This window comes from Podarcis cretensis (genome assembly GCF_951804945.1).
Source record: "Podarcis cretensis genome assembly, chromosome: 2".
In the NCBI taxonomy this organism is placed as follows: domain Eukaryota; kingdom Metazoa; phylum Chordata; class Lepidosauria; order Squamata; family Lacertidae; genus Podarcis; species Podarcis cretensis.
This window is the reverse complement of record NC_137171.1, coordinates 81,867,463-81,893,140: the sequence shown is the minus strand read 5'-3', so window position 1 is coordinate 81,893,140 and position 25,678 is coordinate 81,867,463. Positions and strand designations below refer to the sequence as shown.

The 25,678-nt window shown below is 40.8% G+C and overlaps 1 protein-coding gene across 1 annotated transcript in view; it reads left to right on the top strand.

Annotated features, from left to right (window-relative positions):
* FGD3 (FYVE, RhoGEF and PH domain containing 3) overlaps window positions 1-25,678 on the top strand; it is a gene marked incomplete at its 5' end in the record, with an annotated part of 116,519 nt that overhangs the window by 41,018 nt on the left and 49,823 nt on the right. The window contains 3 exons of the mRNA XM_079965022.1: window positions 18,426-18,596; window positions 21,406-21,577; window positions 22,646-23,243. Coding sequence (XP_079821148.1) covers window positions 18,426-18,596; window positions 21,406-21,577; window positions 22,646-23,243 — 941 coding nt within the window. The remainder of the gene's footprint in view (window positions 1-18,425; window positions 18,597-21,405; window positions 21,578-22,645; window positions 23,244-25,678) is intronic.

Genomic DNA, 25,678 nt, shown 5'->3' with positions numbered 1-25,678 from the left:
CCCAATAACCAAGTTGTAGAAGAAAGTGATGTGTGCATGAAGATCTTCAATGCAAAGTTTTCAATCTAACATGAATAGTTTGAGTTGTCTTTTAATGGAAACACTGACTCGCTCCATCTTGACTGATGATGCCAAGTATTCTACTTTTTGTTCCATGTGTGGACTGTTAACTGAATAGTGTTCACTGAATTCTCCTTCAGAAAAGAGCACTCCAAGAACACATTTGTAGCATTTCAAATACTAAAACATATTCTCAATTTTAATTCATCTCAGTTCTTCCTATCTAACTCTGCAACAAGTTCGCTCTGTACCAACACTGATATTTTCATCAAAATGTTATAACTGGCTGGCACAAAGACTTCTCTGTGGAAATGCAAATAAAGCACTTTTCAGGTGTCCTAGTTCTTGATGGCACTAGAGATCAGCAGCTGCTTTAAGGACCTTCCTCCTGTGTTTCTATGGCAACTCCATATGCATTTAAAAATAAATAAATTCAGCTTCATAGCGAAACAATTGAAATCTAAATCAAATGCAGGTCTGATCCTAGTAGTAATAATAAAATGCATTTTCTTCCCCTCTTTCACAGCCCCCATTCAGCCTCCCTTCAAAGCTTGTCTCTGTTCAGAAGCAGCATTTGTCATCAGAGAAGCCCCCTCCCCTTTCCACATTTATTTCCATGGTAACCCTTTTAAGGCATTCTGCAGCCTGAAAACTACTTTTGCTCTTTCATCATGCAAGCTGGCATTGTGAAGGGCTCAGTGTATTCCTCCAGCTCCTGAATGAATATCAGAATAAGCAGCATTTTGGATGGACTGTTTGTTTTTGAAAAGGGGGACCCTAATGAAGGAACCAAGAGGCAACCTTCCTATGACCTAGTTGTCAGCACATCGCTTGCTATGGAAAAGCAATCTTCGTTAATTGATTAATTGATTAACTTTGTGGGTAGGTGTTATCGGAATGATCGTTCTGTGAAATCAACAGGGCAATTCCCTGAATCCAGTTCAAGGAAAAAATGGGCAGATGGCTGGATGTGCTATGCTGGTGAATTGCGGGTAAGCTCTCATGCTGCGATCAACTGCAAATCTCATTTTTCTTGTATACTCTTTAATGTATATCCAAGATTTGTTTAGAAAATGGTGTCTTAATAGGTTCTCATGTTACAAATTTGTCTTTTAATGTCCCCCCCCAAAAGATACATTTAGTTGTGTTTGTCATCTCAGATTTTGTGTGCACAAAATGACATTTGATGCTATACATCTTTTTGCTGCTCTTCCTGCTTTAATGACCTGGGTTGACTTTATTATTATTTTTAAAAAGGTCATCTAGAAATTAAGAATATTTTCTTCAAACACTTTTAACATTTTTATTAAATGCAAAAAAATGCAAAGGGTGAAATCCATACAGTTTCATATACTGAATTTTCATCATATTTAAAATACATTTTATTTCCTGTTAGTCTATCTGCATCACAAAGTGATGTGTCAGCAGTCTTATTTTTAAAAAAATATATACCTTTGTTTGTTTGAAAGCATGAACTGACATTAACTGGTTCCCTGATGGGTGTTTTATACCTGTTTTATCTGTTAATAGTATTTCATTTTGTGAAACTGGGACAATGTGTGGTCGACTTGCGTTACGGCAATAAAAACCTACCTTAAAAATGTGAAGTACATAATGATTGGAGAATCACCATGACAACATGGTTTCCATTTCACGTTTTCTTACTATGCTGTGGAAACCTTTACACATGCCTTTTTAAACAGATAAAAGTAATGGCAATGCATAATGTGAGAACACTATTCTGTCCTTGGCATAATGCTTACAGACTCATTATTGAATATTAAGCTGTATCGTTCTCTACAAATCTTCATGTAATCTACCCAGTTCATTCATTTCCCCTCCTTTGTATACTCAATTTGTTCTATTATTACAACTGCACATTTTATCGGGAAACAAAATCATATCAGCATGCACAAACAGAGCTATTCCTGATTTTGTATATGCTGAGAATGATGGTGGTGTCTCTATTGAGATGAATAAACACACGTAATGTAAAATAACTTTATTAGAAAGGGCTCCTGCCAACATGAGCGCAGATGCTGAAATGCTATGCTTGGGCAGCCTTCCTCAAAATACTCCTGTTAGTTTGTGTGGTTTGCCTTCTGGATCCCTGTGCTCAAAGTATCAGATCCCTCCAGAGGTGGTTCCACTGCCCCCGATGCTTCTACTCTGTATCCTTGAAGCTTGACCTTTCCTTCTCTGCATTCCCTGATTCCATTTAGCATGGCTTCCTGCGATGGAATTAGAGCATTCTTTTAGAATGTGCTTTTGTGTCTATAAATATGTGTATTGGGTTTTTATTTTATTTTATTAAGAACGAATTCAACCGTACCCATTTGCTCCATTTCAAAAAACCATTTGACGTAGAGACGAAAAAGAAGAAGTTATATGTACTAATATATATGCATATTGATAGGTTAAGCATCCCTGATAGCCTAACCTATCTCTGGACTTCTGAGAACAGCACAGGATTTCTGGGGACAGCTTAGGAGAAAGTTATAACAACAGCTGCATGATTGAGCCATTAGGAATATAAAGCGTGAGGTTTGATGGTTTTGCACCAGAGATGCTATGGCATCATAGACAGATGGCTTGGGTGACTATTTAAAATTGGGGTCTCAGAAATGTTTCTAGATGTGCCATTCTTCTGGAGAAGTCTTACAGCTTAGTTTAATTCCCTAGAGGAGTAAAAAGAAATTTTTAAAAAGCTGCATCTGCAACTGAATTTGTTGTTATGGAAGTGACAGTGAGTTTATTACCATACTTTCCTATTAGGAGGGAGGACATGCAAATTGCAGAGACAGAGTTTTGACTAGGGGTCAGCAAACTTTTTCAGCAGGGGGCTGGTCCACTTTCCCTCAGACCTTGTGGGGGGCTGGACTATATATTTTTTTGGGGGGGGGAGAGAACAAATTCCTATGCCCCACAAATAACCCAGAAATGAATTTTAAATAAAAGGACACATTTTACTCATGTAAAAACGCTGATTCCCAGACCTTCTGAAGGCAGGATTTAGAAGGCAATTGGGCCAGATCCAGCCCCACTCAGCAGCTACTAATCTTCCTTGCTGGTTCCTAGCAAAACTTTAAAAGTTTCTACATTTAAAAAATAATAATAAAAAATGCTAGGGATTTTTTAAACACCAAAAGAGAGCCCTAATTTCCACCCCATGAACAGAATGGAATTCTGTTCACATAATGAAGCATTTTTGACTCTCCCTTCCCTTTGCAGACCTTTACACCCCTTGGAAATTCATTTCTGAGGGTTGGAAGACCCTCTGTAGCAGAATGATATGTAGCTGGGGAAACTTCCGAAAATTGGGAACCCCCTTGCTTGAATTAAAGCGCCTTCTGCTCATACAACAACACATTTTGGCTCAAAGTTCAAAATAAAAAAAGGTAAAGGACCCCTGACAGTTAAGTCCAGTTGCGAACAACTCTGGGGTTGCAGCGCCCATCTCACCTAACTGGTCAAGGAAGCCAACGTTTTGTCCGCAGACAGTTTTTCCGGGTCATGTGGCTAGCATGACTAAGCCACTTCTGGCGCAACCAGAGCAGCGCATGGAAACGCTGTTTACCTTCCCACCGGACTGGTACCTATTTATCTACTTGCACTTTGATGTGCTTTCGAACTGCTGGGTTGGCAGGAGCTGGGACTGAGCAATAGGAGCTCACACCGTCACGGGGATTCGAACTGCCAACCTTCCGATCGGCAAGCCCCAGGCTCACTGGTTTAGACCCCAGTGCCACCCGCGTCTCCAGCAAGTTTAAAATAAGTAGGTGCTAAAACTAATGAATTGGTTATCAGTGCTTGGACATGAATTTAGCTGGTGTTGCCTTTGCACATATATATGACTGGTAGATTGCTATCAGAGCAATAAATCATAGTAAACACCCATGTTCCTATGCAAAGCTCATTCATACAAACATTTCAGGTCAAGTTTGTACTGCTCAGATTGCATGCAAGAGATCCTACCAATACTTTTATGTAGTGCTTTGACAGTACTTCAACAGAATCCAGACCTCCAGCTTTGACTTACTGATGGAAGATCCAGTATAAGTTTGAATTACTGATGGAGCAGCAGCATAAAGTTGACTCTTCACTCCTTGTTGCCCCTTTAGTGCTTAGTGTTGCTACCTAATTGTGACTCTATATTTCAAGACCCAGGGAACTACATATGTAGTGTATGCTGGAATGGCACTATTTCATACTTCAGATTTGGCTATGGCACATTTGCTAAAAGCTACTTCAACTGTGTGGAAAGCTGAGAAACCTCATCTGTAATTGCTTGAATATCTCAATAATTTGAGAAGAGATTTCTCAGGCCTCTTCCCAATGAATTGTTTTTAATACTAGAAATGCAATGTGCTAGCACAAATCCTCAGGTTATACAGAATCCAGATGACATTCTCTAACTTACTATATTTATTGCAGAGGTAGCAAAGCATCTTTCTCAGCTAGTGCTTTGTTTGTAAATTATACCTTCCCATACTTGGACAGCAAGCAATGTAGACATGCATTCCTGCTAGTTAGAAAACACTTTAGGTGCATATGTGGATGGAGTTGAAGCTTTGATCCTCATTAGTGCAGTGGTTTGCAATGAGATTCTGTGTCAAGTAATCAGCAGAAATGTCAGAGAATTCATTTTAAAGACAGACATTGACTAAATAATGATCAATAATGGATTCAGATCCTTTTCTTGACAGTGACCCCCCTGTTTAGGGAAGCTTTTAATGTTTAATAGATTATTGTATTTTAATATTCTGTTGGAAGCCGTCCAGAGTGGCAGGGGAAACCCAGCCAGATGGGCGGGGTATTATTATTATTATTATTATTATTATTGATTATGTTTCTCCAGCACCATTTCTCTTCTCCTCACCAAACCAATCAAGGATCTCAGAAATGAGCAAGAGGACATCACATTGCTATAGCAGCAAATCCTGTTTAGCTATATACTGCTATTACTGAGGGCATACGAAGCTGCATTGCCCCCACTGTAAAGGAGAAGAATATTTTCCTGAATGGCTGAACCAAATTGCTCAACATATTCCATTGCCAAGAGGGGCTATGAACCCACCTTTGCAGTGTAGTGCAGGAAGACTGAGTGTGGTGCTCATTTGCCTTCTTCCTTCCCTCTCCCACAGCAAGCACTTTCACCTCACCTCTGTCTGTGTGTCCAGAGGGTGAAAACATCTCCCATTGTATGGAGAAAGGAAAGGAAAGGAAAGGAGGAAGGCAAGACATCTCGCCATTACTGAGGCAACTGGGCATGCTGCATTTCCCATGATGCACTGTAAGGAGGGGGGAGTTCATTGTCTTTCACAGTGCTCAAAGTCATGGGAATATCATGCAGTTACTTCAGCTAGAAGGTGGGCCATTTTTTGCAGGGTGAGAGAGAGCTTTGCTGGACATCCATGTGAACATCAGTTTTGGCTCAGGTCAGCTATTTAGGTAAACCCAACTTCTTCAGATTTTACAGGAGCTATCTAGGAAGGCTTTCTAGTAAACTACAGCTCTTGGTGTGTCTTGCAAGAGCTGCTTTTGAATCTGTGAATTATTTAGGCTATGTGTGTTTAACTGAATTACATAGCACAGACGTGCCATTCTCTGCTCGCCTTGGAAAGATGCCTTTGTCAGACTGATGCTTCACTGATGTTGGAGGCAAATATTGCTCAGTTGCTATTTACATGATGTTGTTTTGCTGCCGCCTTTGTTATATTAGATTTCTTAGAGCTGTTTTAGTTGTTTTGAATCTGTTTGTTGTTTTGTTGTTGGAGCGCTGACGCTCTCAGGCATATATACACTATTCTCTGCTGACTTGTTTCTTGTCTGCATTGGCACCATCATAGCGGTGGTGGGGCTTGCACATCCCTTTGTTGAGGGACTAGATGAATAGGACAAGATATTTGTACCATCCTTTTAGGACAGAAAACTCATCATTTAGAAATACTCTTCACTGGATATATGTAGCAAGTGGAGCAGCCCTACATCAGCTCTATCTGCTGATGGATGGCCACACCGACTCGACCCCGAACACACTGACCAGATGCTTGGAAGCTGTGGCTGGATGGTTTCGTGGGAGCCGATTGAAACTAAATCCTTCGAAGACAGAGGTCCTATGGCTAGGTCGGGATGGCATGGGGATAAGGGACCAACTCCCTTCTCTTGCGGGGGCCCAATTAGTGCCATTGCCTTCCGTTAAGAGTTTGGGTGTAATCCTTGACGCCTCCCTTTCCATGGAGGCGCAGGTTACAGCAACAGCCAAGGCGACATTTTTCCACCTTCGCCGCATCAAGCAGTTGGTCCCTTACCTTTCCCACCCTGACTTGGCCACAGTGATCCATGCGACGGTCATCTCCAGGCTTGACTACTGTAATTTGCTCTACGCGGGGCTGCCCTTGAAGCTGTCCCAGAAACTCCAGCGGGTACAGAATGCTGCAGCGAGGCTCCTCACGGGGTCTCTGCCATGGGAGCATATTCACCCAGTGCTTTTCAAGCTGCACTGGCTCCCGGTGGAGTACAGGGTCAGATTTAAGGTGCTGCTTTTGACCTTTAAAGCCCTTCACGGCCTAGGACCCTCGTACCTACGGGACCGCCTCTCCTGGTATGCCCCACGGAGAGCCTCAAGGTCCATAAATAACAACACCCTAGTGGTCCCGGGCCCTAAGGAAGTTAGATTGGCTTTGACCAGAGCCAGGGCCTTTTCAACTCTGGCTCCGGCCTGGTGGAACGCTCTGCCTCATGAGACCAGGGCCCTGCAGGATCTGATTTCTTTCCACAGGGCCTGTAAGACAGAGTTGTTCCGCCTGGCCTTTGGCTTGGAGCCAATTTGATTCCCTCCCTCCCTCTTTTTTTTTTCTTTTCCTTCTCCTGCGATGAGGCTACATTTTAATATTTTAATGTTCCATTATTTTAATGTTGTATTTTATTTTTGTTTTTAAGTTTGTAATCATTCATCTTGTTTTTATTATTGCTTGTAAGCCGCTCTGAGCCCGGCCTTGGCTGGGGAGGGCGGGGTATAAATAAAAAATTATTATTATTATTATTATTATTATTATTATTATTATTATTATTATATTTCCCAGAAGAACATGTAAGCAACTGAAAGGTAACTGATGTATCCATATTTCCCTTTGCCTGGAATGGGCCTAGTGATGCCACATAAGGCCTTTTCATGTGTTCTGGCAGTGTGATGCATGATCAGTGGAGGAAGCATCTCTGCAGCAGTCCGCCTAGCAATGCGCACATTTGTTTGTGTTTCTGCAACCTGTCTACATGTCGTGCTTGTTTCCACATAATTGGGAACACTGTGTGTTTTCATAGGTTTGCAGCTGTACAAAAGCATGAATGTGTGACGGTCCCATATTCTTCTTCATGTTACTTGAACACATTGAGTACTACTGAACAACTGAAAAGGGGTGGCAGTAATAATAATAATTTAAAACATTTTATACTGCCCCACATCAATAATGGCAGGTCAGTTCACAATGAGACAATAAATCAAAGATTAAAATATATTAAAATACATCACCAAGTAGATTTACCAGTTGTCACTTAGACTCAGCATTAACAGACCACAAATTCCAGATAGCTATTTTGCAAAAATCTAGTGAGCAAAAAGAAGCTGATGATTTTGCTAATACGGGGTCCCTCCCAATACTGAAATTTGGCTTGAATGAAGAATTCTGTTGTAGGTAATAGAATAGGTTGTGGTGTGTGTGTGTGTGTGTGTGTGTGTGTGTGTGTGGTACCCATGGCAGCTTTTCTAGTTTGTAAATGTGCTTGTGGACACAAAAAGGCTTTCCATCCCTGTCTTATGGTATACTGTTAGCAAGCATAGTTAGCTCAAGATGTCAGCTAGCATTCTGAATCTGCAGCTAATCCCTAAACTTTTGTGTAAATCTGATCTAAAATGTCTTGGTGCTGTGACACAAAATGTCTAGACGTTGTAGTTCACTCCTCTTTTCAGTAACTTGAATACTCTCTTTTGCGTGTAGAGGATTTGGCTCTTACTCACCAACCTGAGGGACGCAGGTGGCGCTGTGGGTTAAAGCCTCAGCGCCTAGGACTTGCCGATCGAAAGGTCGGCGGTTTGAATCCCTGCGGCGGGGTGCGCCCCCGCTGCTCGGTCCCAGCGCCTGCCAACCTAGCAGTTCGAAAGCACCTCCGGGTGCAAGTAGATAAATAGGGACCGCTTACCAGCGGGAAGGTAAACGGCGTTTCCGTGTGCGGCTCTGGCTCGCCAGAGCAGCGATGTCACGCTGGCCATGTGACCCGGAAGTGTCTCCGGACAGCGCTGGCCCCTGGCCTCTTAAGTGAGATGGGCGCACAACCCCAGAGTCTGTCAAGACTGGCCCGTACGGGCAGGGGTACCTTTACCTTTACCTTTACACCAACCTGAATGTAAGTAATTTCGTTTCTTTTCCATGCAGGTTGGATGAGTTCTCATTTGAAGGGGAAAAAATCCTGACTGCCAAGGCTTTAGTTATGTGTGTTGGATTTACTTTACCTCGTTCTTAAATCTTGTCATTCTCTACAGTGAGCTCATTAACTGTGGTCATAAGATGGTATGAGTCATGAACCATCACCTTGTAAAAGATGACACATGTGGCTTAGTTCTAGCTTGCTGTGTAATTTGTGGGCAGTCCTTAACCAAGTTTATAATTTCTATAGGAACTTCAGTGGGTCCATAGGAACATCACAGTATCCAATGGCAATTTGGAGGGGTTTTGCATCAGGGCGAAGTGCGTAGCACCTAGTGCCTCCACCCGTCTCTGCGCTGATCCATGTGGGGGCGAGCCATCAAGGCGATGGTGGGTCGCCAGTACCTTCTGTACCCGGAGAGGTTTATAGGGGATGGTTTAACCCCTTCCACCCCCTTTTTTCAGCCTGTGCCTCTCTCTGATTGAGAGAGCCATCGCCATCGCCATCGCCATGGCACAGGACAGGAACCGGAAGCCCAGAGTTCCCTATTCTCAGACTGTTTTGTTGTTGTAAACTGTTTATTTTCTATAAGCCACTTGGAATGCACATGTGTTTGTGGAAAATAGACATAGAAAGCTGCCTTATATTGAGCTGGGATAGCTCAGTTGGCAGAGCATGGGCCTCGGCCCAGTATACCTGAAGGAGCATCTCCACCCCCTTTGTTCAACCTGGACACTGAGGTCCAGCGCCAAGGGCCTTCTGGCGGTTCTCTCACTGTGAGAAGTGAAGTTACAGGGAACCAGGCGGATGGCCTTCTCGGTAGTGGTGCCCGCCCTGAGGAACGCCCTCCAAACATATGTCAAAAAATAAACAACTATCTGACATTTAGAAGACATCTGAAGGCAGCCTGTTTATGGAAGTTTTTAATGACTGATGTTTTAATGTATTTTTAATCTTTTGTTGGAAGCCCCCCAGAGTGGCTGGGGAAACCCAGCCAGATGGGCGGGGTATAAATAAATAAATAAATATTATTAGAGCCCCACGTTGGACAAAAGAGTCCTGCTTTGTAGGGGCCTTGACTAGATTACCATTGGTATCCCTTCTAATTCTGCAATTCTATGAATTATTGGCCTATCTAACTCAGTATTGTCTACACCAGGGGTTGTCAACCTGGTCCTTACAGCTCACTAGTGGGCGTTTCAGGATTCTAGGTGGGTGGTAGGGGGTTCGACAGCACAAGCTGAACCCTCCTTCCATTGGGCACTGGTGGGCGGTAAGGAAATTTTACCATCAAGAAAGATGCATCAGTGGGCGGTAGGTATAAAAAGGTTGACTACTTCTGGTCTACACTCATCCATGGTTTCAGACATGAGGCATTTCCTGCCCTGCTTGCAGATTTCAGAGATTGATCCTGCGATCTTCTACATGCTACATGCAAAAGAAATGGTGTACCACTGAGAGACTGCCCTTCCCCAAGTCTCTGGAGTATTGCTAATTGAGTATAACTTCATGGCTCTGGTTTTTTCTCATTATATTGAAATACATAGAGCTTTTATTGTTGCTTTCTTTTAGCCTGATTGTGTTCCCCACATTTGGAAAAGCACAATAAGTGCAAATTAGGTAGATTGGCATTAAAGAACAAATAGAATGAAATTCTCTGCCATATTTCTACTTCATGCATCTGATAAAGTAGGCATTTGTTGGTACCATAATAAATCTGTTATTCTTCAAAGTGCCAAAAGGCTCCTAATAAATAAATTTGGAATCAGATTGTCATCTAATATAAACTAACAGAACTTTGGACATTTTAGGTAAATGGTGGATTTGTTTTTAATTTGATCTCATTTGAGTATTATTCTTTTTTGTTTTCATGTTTCTGGGTACACAAAGAGAAGCTGTTTGCCCCAGCTATGTTATCTTCAGGTCTTCTTTTGTTCTCACCCAGTTTACTCAGTCAATAGGAAATGTACTTGCTTTTTCTCTAAGTAATTTCTTTGTATTCATGGAATATTACCATGCCAGTGGTTTTCGTTTCAAGATGCATAATTAGTCTTTAGAGACAAAGTCAGATAGTTTCTGCCAAAGGATGTATGTTTTTCCTCTATATTCCAATCCAACTCCTTCCCTTTAGTAAACCCTTAGTCACAGCTGCCTTCCAAATATGGTGATGAATGTACAGTGTTGATATTAGAGGTACCTTGGATGCCTTTGTCAAATGATTATGTTTGATAGTTACATTGTACTTTGGCTTGATAGTTTTGGAGCTTTGATGCACCTTCATGCAAAAATCAACTGTCTAATTAACTGCAGACCTCATTTATTTTGAGCTGTTTTTGTGCTCTGGACAACATACTTAAAGTCACAACAATGGATTTCTGCAGTCAGGAGTGTGGTATGTAAACTCAGTATGGAAGGCCAGAGCAGCTGCTAGATTTCTCAGTGGCACAGATGATTATGAAGAGAAGAAATTTATGCCTGAATAACAAAATACATTCATACTATGAGCAGATTATTCCTCCACATTAAAATGAAGACTGGGATCAGATTGCTTAGGTAGTAACAACATACAGAGAAACAATGTATCTTCAGGATATAAAATTATATGTTTATAATCACCACACTGGTCTGAGTAGGGGGAAGGTTTCAGGGGTGCAATTCTTATCTGGGTTTAGTTTCTGTTGGAAGAAGGACACCAGTCACAGTCATCAAAAAATTTTCTTTGCTATTTCAAAATACACCCACAAAATCTCATCAGTTACAATCCCTTGCAAAGTTATATTCTTAATAAATGTAAGCATACTGACATTCTACTGCAGAGAGCAGAACAGTGTCCCCAAATCTGGAAACAGTTCCTGGAAATAAGTGTCCAAAAGCACAGTCGTTTTAAAGCACAGTAGTTTTAATTGTTTCTTTTCATATACACACATAAATTGTATCAAGGTGTGTGATGGGTTTTACTACTTGAAATACACAGTACTTGTTTCTGTTTTCTTGTTTAATGGGAACATTTTATTGATACATTCTAGTAAGTTATTCTCTCACTGAATCTTCGTGAGTCTGGGCATGCTTACAATCCATTTTGGAGGTCCGGTTGTAAACCAAAACAGATTGTAACCCAAGGTGCGCTTTCGCCAGTGGGGCCTCCCCCTCAAAAAGGGGGGGAAGGTTGTAATACCCCCAAAATGGGTTGTAATCCCAAAAAAGGGACACACACTTCAGGGTTTGATGTGGTGGTAATCCGGTTGCAAACCAAGGTATCACTGTAAATATAAAGGTAAAGGGACCCCTGACCATTAGGTCCAGTCGTGGCCGACTCTGGGGTTGTGGCGCTCATCTTGCTTTATTGCCGAGGTACAGCTTCTGGGTCATGTGGCCAGCATGACTAAGCCGCTTCTGGCGAATCAGAGCAGCGCACGGAAACACCATTTACCTTCCTGCCGGAGCGGTACCTATTTATCTACTTGCACTTTGACGTGCTTTTGAACTGCTAGGTTGGCAGGAGCAGGGACTGAGCAGCGGGAGCTCACCCCGCTGTGGGGATTCGAACCACCGACCTTCTGATCTACAAGTCCTAGGCTCTGTGGTTTAACCCACAGCGCCACCCACGTTCCAAAAGGTATCACTGTACTTTCCCTTTATACATCTTAAACTAGGTCAACTTTTTTATCAATAAGGATCATTTTGCTCTGTCAATAGCGGAGATTAAAACATTGGTGCTTTTATGAAAGGTATTATGATACTGATGCATGCCAAAAGACTTCTTGCTTGGTCTATAATTATCCTATCTCACTAAGCAACAGTGGTGCTTCTCTTGAGTCTCCCATTTTCTCTGTCTAGCTGATCTCGAAAGTTGAAGGTTTCCTTACAAAAATATTAGTTTCCTACTTTAGTGTATTGTGTAAGCCATGTTTTGTTTTAAAACAAATGGTTTTTAAACAGCATTTGCTTCTCCTTAACATGAAATAGCATCCTTTTATTTATTAAGCAAAGTTCTTCAGGGATACAAAGCGGGTTGATTTTTATCAGTCTTTGCTATGACAACTGCAGTTCATGTGTTTTTACAAAAGCTCAGTTCCTGTTAAATGCAAAGGTAGTGCATAGAGCAAAGCAGAAGTAGAAACGAGATGTCTCTTTGGGAGCGGGTGAAGTGAAAGTTCACAGTGGAGCATGCATTTTATATCTGGAAACAACTGAAGCGCACGTAAGTATTGCTTGCTGGCTTGCTTTCACCATTAAAGGTGCAACTACAGATTGTACTGGAATGCTTTTATTGACCACCCCTCCCTCCACCCCACAATCTTCTTGATATCTGGGTGCTCCTGGTGTACTTAGTAAGTGCTGCAAGCACTTGAAAACACCCTGACCTTCTCCCATATCGACCTGCCCATCTGTGGGGGAGGAGAGATCTGGTGGTGATACAGCTTGCTAAGACTCTCTTTGTGACAACCCAAACGCCCTTCTGTCTTGAGATATGGCTTTCGCCTCCTCTTATGAGTTTTAGGCAGTAGCTGAGGACATGCCTTTTTGTCCAGGCATTTAGTTGCTTTTCATTTAGTGTCTGTTGTTATTTAAATGTCATTTCCTGGCTATGAAGAGTATTTTAATACATGCGTTGCTTCAGTGATTATGGCGTCTGCCATAATGTTGCTTTGCAGTGAAGGGCAGACAAACACCTATTTGAAGTAAATCAATAATGGCACAATCCTGTACATGCCTACTCAGCAGGAAACCTCTTTGACTTCAATGGGACTTACTCCCAGGTGTGTAAAGGATTGCAGTTGAAGACTATCAAGCAGTGGTTGCTCTATGCGACAATTTTTTTGTTAGAAAATTTACTGTGAACAACTCTTGGCAGTTATCATTTTCTGCTTCTGCTAATTCCTTCAGTGGGATATGTAATGTGGACAAGTACTTGCAACAACTATATTTAAATTTACCTTTATTATACACATTTTTAAAGCCTTGAAGTTGCAATCATCGCTAGAGTAAAATGTAACTATGTGATCTGCCCTAACAACATATGCTGAAATTTGAATATGTTACTGGGAATAGTGTAGGAGCAGCTATATGATAGCACAATGGTGGGTGATGCATATTTTTGAAACCCATGTTTCCTCACAGAGCTATCGGTCTCAGAGGGTTTTTAACAGTCATTCCCACTTTCCAGGGAACTCTGGGAATGGAAGTTCCGTGAATGGAATAGGGGTTTCCTAAGAATGTGCAGAACACACTTAACAAACTACATTTCCCAGGATTTTTTGGAAGAAGCAATGACTGTTTAAAGTGGCTTGATAGTGTTTTCAATGTATAGTGCATATGGGGCCTCACTGAACTAAGTGGTCAACTTCTATTGCTTTATTAATTGACTGTTTATAGTTACCTTGTTTGAACTGGAATTGCTAAAAAAAAAAAGTTTTAATTTAAAAATCTAACCAGTCCTAAAGAGTTTCTTCATTCGGAAACAAAATATTAATTCCAAAGATGATTTGGTTCCCATTGACAGATTCACTCTTGCTTCTTGTTTTCAGATGTGTGGTCTAAGTGTGAGTGTCCAAGTTAGCTGAATTAAAGAGCAACATCCCAAATAGGGGACATTTCAATAGCTCAGGCCAGGCTACATAGTGTTTGTAAGTGAGGAGTTACTTACTGTTGTGCGACATAGTTGCATGTCTTCGATAAGGCCAGTTTGTCTTAACTGTGGCTCTTGGTTCCAGTGGCTAGATAGCATATGATATGAACTAGATAATATTGATGAATGGGCTGATTAGATGGGATAGTACCTTATCAGCACAGGTGGCACCAAGCATTTAATTTCATTTCTGTCCGCCTTTTTCTCCAAGAAGCTCAAGATAGCATACATAGTTCTCCTGCTCCCCATTTTATCCTTACAACAGCCCTATGAGGCAGCTTAGGCTGCGAGGCAGTGAGTGACTGGCCCAAGGTCACCCAGTGAGCTTCATGGCCAAGTGGGGATATGAACCCCAGTCTCCCAGGTTCACTGCACCACGCTGGCTCTCAGAGGGATCTCATACAAGGTAAAAAGAATGACAGCCCTCAGTTTTTACATGGAGGCAGCCATGTTTTCCCTAATACAGCTCCTTCCGAGAGCAAGAGAATGTCATCAGGTGCCGTCGCTCCCAGGGGAACTTGCTCAATTCCTTTCAATGCACACAGCAGCAAGGAGTCCAGCACACTAACCACACAAGGCCGTGAGCAACTGGGTGACTTCTGGAGCTTTGTAAAAGCAGTGAGGAATGGACAAAGGCAGTGCTGCAGCCCTCATGCCACCTTGTAATGGTATCCACAGGACGAAAGTGGACTCATGATCCAGTCTGAATCATGATTTTCCTGGATTGAATAAGGCTTTGGAATAAGGTTCTGCAAATTCTTCCTCCATCCCTGGTTGCAATATTCAAAATATACATGTGTATATTTATGTACATGTTTAATTGTCTTATTTTTGAACTGATTTTCACTGTTTTTACTAGCATAATAGTAGGGCTATATTGCATATCCCTTTTGAACTCCTAATTCAGGGCTGGAATTTAACAGCACCCGCCCTATGGAACGTCCTCCCACCAGATGTCAAAGAGAACAACAACTCCCAGATTTTTAGAAGACATCTGAAGGCATCCCTGTTTAGGGAAGCTTTTAATGTTTGACCGACTACTGTATTTTAATATTTTGTTGGAAGCCGACCAGAGTGGCTGGGGAAACCCAGCCAGATTGGTAGGGGTATAAATAAATTATTATTATTATTATTATTATTATTATTATTATTATGGCACTCAGTCTTGGCATGATGGATAAATTGCTATACAAATATTTATTAACTGATGTTGTACTCCCAATACATTTCAGAATAATAGTGCATGAAGTCTTAAATATATGTTTTTAAACATTAATTTAACTAAAATGATTGTAAACTTGGATCCAAAGACTTTTTGTGCAGAAATAAAATAAAAGAGAACACTTAAGCAAACAAGATTGTATTGGCATTTACTTCAGAGTAGAAATTATCTTATTGAGATTTGAATAAAAACCTTACCAATTCTTCCAATAAGCTTCATGATTGAAATACCAAAGCCATCAAAATGATTTTGTTTTGTGTTTGTCTAAAGTTCTGGTGGTGATCAAAGTGTATCATTGTATTCATGGACTGATTCTTGTTAATTTAGCTGAATGATTTAAGTGAACTTGTGTCCCTACCCCACCCCCAAACAATTATTTGCCAAAAGGCCATAGGGCAGTTTGCAACATAGAACATGATAAACAATATATGAACATGATAAACAACCTATGCCAATACCTAATATAACAGCTGTACAATACAAAAAAAAATTAAAACAGTATTGTAAATACAAGTCAAAATAATAAGCAATACATAGTAAAAAATAATAGTAGTTAATATATAATACATAATGAAAACATACTAAGTAAGCAGTAATGTAAAATTATTTGCACCAGCACCCCAACAATAAACTCCACAAACCCAGTAAAATAACATGAATTATTCCATGTTTTTCTCAGGTTCAGGCTAATACACATTTCTTAACAACAAACTCCTACAACTTAATAGAGGGGGGAAATCAACAACAGTATATGTGAAGTTCAGAAACATTGCAACAGATGCATATACAGTATTTTTCTTTGTACAAAACTAACTCTTAATCCCCTGCAGAAAAGGCAGGTTTTTCCAGCTCTCACATGGGAACTTTCCTCTCCTCTCCTAGTCTCTCTACATGAGAGACCTCCGCTTCCCTTCCCCTCAGGGTCCTTCTACCATCTGTCTGCCACTTTAGGGTTTGTGCTGTACCGGTCCCATAGGCAGTCCAGAAGAGAAGGGGCAATAATTTTGTTATTGTTGTTCTCCTGCTATTTGTCTTGTGCATTTTAGCTTGTGAACCTGTGGATAGGATTGGGAATTTATATTTCTGTACTGTGCCTATATTTCTAGTGCAGTTAATATTAATATAATGTCACCATAAGGGGTTTTTTTTTGGGGGGGGGTAGTGGAAGAGTGTACCGTATAGCTTGCTTGTATTGCATGATGTTGGGTTTTTCGTTTTTAAAAGCACTGCTTGTTTCTTGTTTTCACTTATGACGTAGGTGGTGGCTTTTGATAAGGAAGTGGCTTTTTAATCATCAACTAGGAGTTCACTGAACCGTGTTCTTTGCATTCTCTGAGAAAGATTGTTAGCTGATGTGGATTGATGAGGTCCATTTAAAACAACTGAGCTGTTAGCTTGCACCATCCCAGAAAATGCCGCTTTTATCAGTTTGTGATATATGGATGCATTGCCAAAGCAAGTATTAGAAATAAATAATGCCTTTAAAAGTAGAAGGATGAAAGAATGATTTTACATCTATTGAACCACTATTTCACAAACAACCTGTAATGATTTAGTCTTGAGAATAAGCAGTCCAGGGATGGTTGCTCAAACCCTTCCACTCAGCCTGCAGCTCTGCTGAGTGATCACACAGACCCAGTTCCAAGGCCCCTCTCCCCCGCCCCCCACTCTTTCATCTGGCAAGTGCTGTGTGCTGTGGCTGCACTCATGAAGCCAGGAGTGGATACACAACTCCTTTGGTCTCCTCTCTTCCTCACCTTCTAGCTGCATTTCAACCTGGATATGCAACTGCGATTCTTTTTAGTCTTTGACTAACAAGTGTGTAACCCTTGAGAATGAGAGAGAGACAGAGAGACAGAGGCAGAGAGATAAATGATGCTAAGTAATGACCACTGTCATATCTAAGTCATGAATTCACATGGCGCATTGCAGTTACTTTTTTGTGAATGGGAACTTTGGCAAGTTGTGGTTTCAGAGTTCACAGAAGGGTGTGTGTGAACATCTATGTTTGTTTGTTTGTGTGACATTACACTGTTTGCATGAACCAGGGTATTAGTTTCATGGATACTTCAGTGGAGATTCCTACATTGCAGAGAATTGGACTAGATCACCCTTGGTGTGCCTTCCAACTCTATGATTCTGGTTTTTTTGTGGTCATTGGTTGACCACTTATCACTAGTATTGACTCTTTGAGATCAGCAGACAGACCACATAGAGCTGTACTGTTATTTTCAACTTGGTCCTTTTAAGGGGCCATATGGGTTTGTTTTCAGTTTTCTCGAAATTGAAGTAAAAATATGGATAACATTACTTTTTGAGTTGCTCATGAACATTAACCATACTGGGTTAAGGAAGAGGGCAGACCCTCAGAACTTTTGAAATGCAACACTGATGGCACATATATTCATAATGGTGTTTTTCTTTTCCTTCTGGTACTTTGAATAAGCAACCACACCAGCTTGGTTGGTTAAATGACCAATCAGCTCCTTATAATACCTAACTGGTAGCTATTACTAATACCTGCTAGTGTGTTATATAATATTTTGAACTTTTCAGCACATGGACATCAGAGGTGGGGGCTGACATGGCCCCTGTCATCAAACAAATGTTTTTACAGTTATATGGGTATCCCCACAGTCATTCAAGGTTAGAATATTTTAATAAATTTAGAGCAAGGGTGAGGAATCTGTGGCCCTCCAGACATTGTCGGACTACAACTCCCATCATCCCTGACAATTGGTCATGCTGACTAGGGCTGATGGGAGTTGCAATCCAACATCATGCCTTCAGGGTCACAGTTTCCGCAGCCCTGATTTGGATTATTTGTTTATTTCTAAAATGTATACACCACTTGATTGTAGAAGAACCTCAATGCAGATTATGTAATACTCTTCTTGAAAAATTGTTCATGAAAGCTGTTATCTTTCTGTCATCAACCATCCTTTGCATAATGACAGTAGGGATGGATGGATTTAAACTGTTGACTTTGAAGTAGATGTGTCAATCATTAGAGCAGTTCATGTGACAGAGTCTTTTGCTTACTCATTAGCAAAAGGAGGAAGTAAATACAAATTCATTTCTTTATTCTAGGTTGCCCTCATTCTTCTTTTCAAGTCAAATGTCACATTGACTCAAGGACAGTGCTGGAAACATGTAGTGAGTTGCAGCGTGTGGATCCCATTCAGTGCACTCTTCAACCTGGAAGAAAGCCGAAAACCAAATGCCATTTGGCCAAAAAGCATCCTCTGCCAAAACCCCAAGGTTTGTAATTTATTGGTGTTATTTTAAAAAAATGTGTTGAACGATGCATGGCCACCCTATCAGGCCTTCTGAGAGGCTATATGAGCTAGAGGTGGGATATTGTTTTTGTTTGTTACTTTTGTGTTAGTATCTTTGTGGTGTTATATTGTGAACCTCCCTGCGATCCTTGGATGAAGGGCAGTAAAGAAATTTAATAATAATTATAGTAATAATAGTGAGGGCTGAACTTCACAAGGCTATTCAGAAAGTAGCATAAGTAGCATAAGTCGTGTAAGTTTTGATCTGAAGCACATTGCAGTGGCGCAGAGGTTCATTACTTCAACTGGGTTGATATCAATGGAACAGAAAGGTACTGTTTGGGTTTCACTTTTTGGGTTGATTTTTATTGCCATCTCTGCAGTGCATCATTGGCCCATTGTTCACCTCGAAGGCATGTTCTGTATGATAGACTAATTTGCTGCCATTCTCTTCCATTAAAAAAATGCAGGGATAGGAACATTTGCACATGGCAGGTGGGACAGAACAATCATGAATAATGGCTGCTTCTGAACTAAAAAAGTATAGCATACTAAATTTAATTGAAATAACGTGTTAGCAGTTGAAATCCAGTCTAAGGGAATAAATATATATTAAAAAAACATGTTCATTCCAAAGAGATTTCTCTGGGATCTGTTGTAGGAAAAATGTATAACTGCTTACACAGTATACCTTTAAAGCATATTCAAAACACATCTTTCCCCTTCAAAGAATTCTGAGCACTGTAGTTTGTTAAGAGTTTGCTAAGAATTGCAAGGCAGTGAGGGATAAACTGCAGTGCCCAGAATTGTTTGAGGGAAGGAATGTGCTTTGAAGGTATAGCGTGTATGCAGTCTAAATTTCACAATCTCTAAGGTGTATTAAATTGTTTTCTATGCCTGTATACCATATTTTTCGTCCCATAGGACGCTCCGTCCCATAGGACGCACCTAGTTTTTTTTTGGGGGGGGGGAAATAAAGGAAATTTCCCCCCCTTTATTTCCCCCCCAAAAGCAGGTGGGGAAACCGAACCAGGTCGAGGAACAGCGGGATGGCGGTGCTGCGCCTCCCTGCTGTCCCCCGAGCTTGTGGGGCTGGCCGATGTCTGCCCAGCGCGAGGGGCGCTCTGCTTCAGGGCGCCCTGCCCGCCGGGCGGCAGGCTGCTATCCGCAGCGTGGGAAGCCCTGTGGGGAACTCCTGCAGGGCTCCCCACGCTGCGGATGTCTGCCTGGCGCGCGGGGCGCTCTCCTTGAGGGCGCCGGGCGGCAGGCTGCTATCCGCAGCGTGGGGAGCCCTGCGGGGAACTCCCGCAGGGCTGCCTAGGCTGCGGATGTGTTCCCGAAGTGCCGGGCGCTCTGCTTGGGACTAATAACCATCTCCCTCTGAACCTGGAAACCAGACCCCTTGATGGATTCTAACCCCAAAATGATGTATTGTAAGCTGATGTTCTTTAATGAACTCCTCTAAGGCAGAAATCAGTGTTCCAACATATATTTTAATGGGCTATCTGACAAATTGCAATGCAAAATGTTCCTCCTGGACATCGATTTTCATACCTTACTTTGCTTTGTCCATTGCAGGTGATATATTCATACCTTAGCACTTACAGTGCCAGTAAGTGTTAAAACGTAATAGTTTTCCAAACCTCCCCCCCCCAATTTTAGCCACTTTTGTCCCATTCCCGCCCCCCGCCGCACCCTTTACCTGCTTCAAGTTAAGAGGAAGCTGCCAACATTTTATGTTTTATTTTGTTGTTTCCCACTCAGTTAAACATTTTATTTAAATTCCTCTATTTTGCATATGTTTCTTTGTAAAGTGTCATATATGTTGATGATATTATACAAAAATACAGTGCATGGTTTTTTTAAATGTTGAACCCAACACGCTTTAGAGAGAGGTTCAAAATTTTAAACTTCACCCTTTTCCTCATTGAGCAGTCTGAACCTGAGCTTATTTTGCCAGCAACTGTTGAAGGATGTGAACAACTGGAGCTAATTGCCCTTTTTTTACAGTATCTAGTTTAAAGGCCGGTTAAGTTAAGTTGCTTCTGGCTGTATGGAACAGTGAGATGACATGAACCCTGTTGCTATGGGTTACCGCTTGCATGCTTGAAAAACTACTATTTACTTGTGAACAATATGAGGACCTCGCATGGCTTGCTGCATTTTCCAAAAGACTGCTGCGGTAGGACTAATGCTCTTTCCCACCCCCACCAAAGGAGTAGAGAGCAGTACTTGGTAAGTGCTTTCTTACAGTAGCATGTTTAGTGCAGCAGCAAAAGAGGAAGGAAATTTCTGCAGTTTATACCTTAAAGAGGTGGGGGAAGGAAAAAGAAAGGAATACGGATAATTCTTGATTTGCTTTCTGAATTTCCAGAAGAATAGGCATGAGAGAAGATCTTTAAAAATCTCTATTAACTCTTATCAGTTTTGTTCAGTGCTTTAATCCAAAAGAACTCAAAGTTCTGGGTCACGACTACCGAAAATGCTCATTTCAAGACTGGGGGTTGTGGTAGAGCTTTTGCAAAATGCAGTGTCTATGTGTGCTGTGCATCCTGTTTAGCAACAAGGAAGTGGTGACGTTCCGTCAGTCTTTGAAAGATCTACCAAAATGCAAAAGAGAAGCCCAGTGAGTCTTGGCTTAAAACAAATTGTTCTTATATATAAAACCAGCCTGGCGCTACATTGGTGTTACTATAATAAAGCAGTGGCCTTTTCAGCTTTGTAGAGGAGGAGCAATTGGCTTGGTTGCTGAAAGACGGACCATTCCTCTCTCACACTCTGTTTGTTTTCAGTACCTCCAAAACCTGTTCATCTCCAGCCTGCCGGGCACGAGAAGATTCCTCCAGCACCATCTAGGCCTTTGCCAGCAGATCCTAAGTCAACAAGAAGCCCAGTGCCTGAAGAAGAAACAACACAGACCTCACCAGACATTAACAGACTCATTGAAAAATTCGAAAGTATTAGGTAAGTACTTTTGGTTACTTCTGCTATCCTCCTCTCTTCTTTAAATAACTGGAGGGGAAAATATGTTGTAACAGTGCAGAATGAAAGTATAACAACTCACAAATGTGAAATACATAAAATGGTGTGTCTATTTTAATACCAACAGCAATTAAGCCAAGTCCATCTAAAGCCTAGTGGAGAGTTTTGAAATGTGTCTGATAATTGATGATGGTTTACAAGTAAATCACTCAGTGATGACACATTTTTGACAACGGAGGGTTACAGTAAAAATGATGTTGGGCTGCCAGCCCAGATTCCAAAAGGATAAATACATAACCGTACACGACTATTCAGTCCTGGCATAGGTGTGCTTGGACAACAAGTGATTTATCTAGGTTGGACGGATTTTCTCTAGACATGATTGATTTTAAAACTGGTTAACTTGTCAGAGAACCGAGAACTTATAGGACTGTTTTCTGGTGTTAAAAATGTTGAGTAAGTATGCTATAAATTACTTTTATAATTTCATTCTCTTGGGATGTTGCAGTCTGTTATGAAGATAAATATATCTGGCTAGTCTTTTAGCAAACCGTAAATGATTTATTCATTATTTAGGAGTGACTTTGCTGAAGGCCATGACTTCCTCAATATTGTTCCCTTAAATTTTTAATAGGACGAATTTGTGGGTTTCATTTCCTTTAAAAACTGAATTTTATTATGCTTTAATATAATATGAATATTTATGGCAGCCACCTGTTATATTTTAAAGATATTTTAAAGAAATTTCTGTGCCCGGTTGTAGTTTTAAATAAATGAAAAGAAGAAGCTGACAGAGACAGCCAAAAGCATTTGAGGGCATGAAGCAGAAAGTTCAGCTGACATACTTAGTAGTGGTAAGCAATGCTTGACAATTGGCTGGCTTTTTAACGACAGACCCAGAATTTGCCACTTGAGGCAGGCCACCTCACTCAATCTGAAGTTAGACTTGGCCTGTGGTCTGAAAGAGTTTAAACCAAGGGCACTAGCTTCAAAGTGGATTTGTATGTGATGCCAACGACCCAGTGCCTTTGTCTTTATCTTCATTTGCAGGAGGCCCATCCATGCTGTTCAAAGAAACCAGTTCAACTTAGCTTTTAAAATGGAACCTGAGACAGACTCTTCCAAACAGTGTTGCCCAAGCGTCTGTGATGCAGTAGGTTCCACTGCATCTTCTACCAATGAAAATAAAGAGCTTGATGACAGCGAACCTGGCATGTTGTGTAGCACTGAACTGTCTAACACAGACATAATGAAAATTAAAGAACTAAATATAGATGATGGCACAAGCGCTGAAGATGGTGCTGATGTGCAGGTCAGCAAAGCCCCCACGGAAGAGCTTGTACCTAAGGACTCATCCGTGGAGCTGAACAGTAATGGTAAAATTCCCAATAGGGACAGTGGGATTGACAGCCCTTCTTGTAGTGTGGCAGGAGAGACTTTCCTGAATGAAGAGGGAGCGGAGCAGAAAAAGGTCACTGTGACCGGGAACCCAGCGGAGGTGGAGACGGACAAAAAGAGTGCCAGGTTTTCCGCTGGAGAGCAGAAAAGAGACTCTGCTCAGGATGAAGACAGTGACATAGATGAGGGAAGCAGTGAGGAGCAAGAGACAGTGGAGGTGCCAAAACTGGAATGTGTAGACATTAACAAGGTAAATATTATCTTTTGTATTGGTTTGATAACAGGATGCAGTGGGGAAGAATGATCTTCAAAATTTGCTGAGCATGTGAAACTGCATGATTTTGAGTCAGATAGTCTGTGACACTTGCCCCCCAGTAACTGAGTACTGCTTGGCAGTGGCTCTCTAAGGCCTTCAGTCAGACGCCTGTCACTTCTATGCAAAGCGTTGTTCTGTTGCTGAGGAGTGAGCTCCCTTGTCTTTCTTATTTTTCTCTTTTCTTCGGTGCTAGTCTATGGTGGATATGTAGTCAGTTTGAGTTTCAGACCCAGCCTTCTTTCTTTCTGAGGTCTCCAACTTCCCCTTAGTTTGTTATTGTTTTCTGGGAGGTGTTGATGTTGGCCTTTTATTTTTTTATTTCATAATTTTTATTAGTTTTCAATTACAGTCCAATAATAGCCTCATGATAACTATACCAACTTAAAATAAACTTATTAATGCCTATCATTCAAATACCGAACTATATACAGTGGTACCTCAGGTTACATATGCTTCAGCTTACATACGCTTCAGGTTACAGACTCCGTTAACCCAGAAATAGTGCTTCAGGTTAAGAACTTTGCTTCAGGATGAGAACAGAAATTGTGCTCCGGCGGTGTGGCAGCAGCAGGAAGTCCCATTAGCTAAAGTGGTGCTTCAGGTTAAGAACAATTTCAGGTTAAGAACGGACCTCCGGAACAAATTAAGCACTTAACCCGAGGTACCACTGTAATTTAGATAAAGTGCCCCCAACCCCTTGTGCTAGATTTGATGGTTTGATTATTTTATTTATTTCTGCATTCCAAAATCTTACTAATTTCAGTTTCCTTCAGGTCAAAAAAATAATCCCTTATACAACTGCAATATTAATAACTTCTATTTGTGTTGATACATTAAATGATTTATAAAACTACAAGTGAAGAACTCAAGCTATATCCTTGTTCTTCCTTTGTGTGGCAATTATTCTGTCCATGGTGTTTCTTCCTGTCCCTGTAAGATGTTATGTCTTTCTTTCCCCCTGGTTGTTGGTGTTATCCATCATTCCTTGGGTGGAGCTGATATCCCATTGTTGTTCCAGAAATTTCTCCATCGCTCCGTCCCGTACTTTGTTGTTTTGCAACTCTAACAGCTGCAAAAGTCACTCTGTCCCAGTAAATACGGTAACCTGTTGTCACCATTTTTCCTCTCAGCCTGGGAAGAAGAGCAGTCTATAGAACTGCAGATGACTCAGTAAAGAATATGATCAGTTCCTTTGGCAGTTCAGACTCCTTTCATCCTTTCTTCTAACTGAAGATATATGAGCAATTATACTTCCAATTAAATTAAATTAAATTCCACGTCCTCTTAGTGTTATTCAGTTCACTTCATAAATAATAAAGGATGGGGAAGAGTCAACTCTAAGTTTCCATCTTATAAACCTTTTGAAAAATAGAGCTTTCCTCCCTTTTTCCTTTTTTTTAACACACACAGCTCTGTTTGATGTTCTATTCCATATTTATAATCCAATAGAAGGTACAGAAAGAATGGAATTTTTAAAAAAGAATATCTGGAAAACTATTGTAATAATAAACATCTCCTGGCAGAACTAGAATGATTCTTGTAAAATAAGAAACATAATGTTTTTGGTATCTGATAAGAATAGAGAAAGTAATACAGTAATTTGGAACTGTGTGTGAAAGAACAATAGAAATAATAATACAATGAGTCTAATCGGAAGTCAAATGTGTTTATTTTTTAAAAATTCTTTTTTATTAATTTTCTTTCTTTCTTTTTCTTTTCTTTCCCCTTCCTCCTCCTTTGGTGTTTTATTTTCTTCTCACTTTCTTCTTTTGGTCTTTTCTTTCTGATTTGCTAAGAAAGAGGTGAAGTTAAATATGAAAAGTTGACTAACTCAAAGTGATGTTTTGTAGTTTGTTAACTATTGTTAAAGATGGTCAACTGTAATGAATTGATGTATTAGTTACTGCTGATTTATTGTTATTGTTGAATCTATATCTATCTATCTCTATCTATCTATCTATCTATCTATCTATCTATCTATCATCTATCTATCTATCATCTATCTATCTATCTATCTATCTATCTATCTATCTATCTAGTCCAATTTCTTCCATTCTTGCTTGTACAAATATAATTTGAACTAATTCAGAGGAGGGTTGCCAAATCATAAATTTAGAGAAGAAAACTTTAAAGAAAGAAGCCATAGGCTCCCCTCCTCCCCACTGGCTTTTGCACCATGTCTTTTGAACTTATCTCAAGTTCAAAGCTTAAAATCTTGTAGCTAATTTCTTCCACAGTTTGTGATCTCATCTCTTCTAGCATGCACCTGTACTTTAGTCTAATTAATAGGAGAACCTCTGCTTCTTAATGGCGGCATTGGAGGGTTTTTGGCAGGCGAAGTGCTTTTGCACTCAGCACCTTCCTGCCCC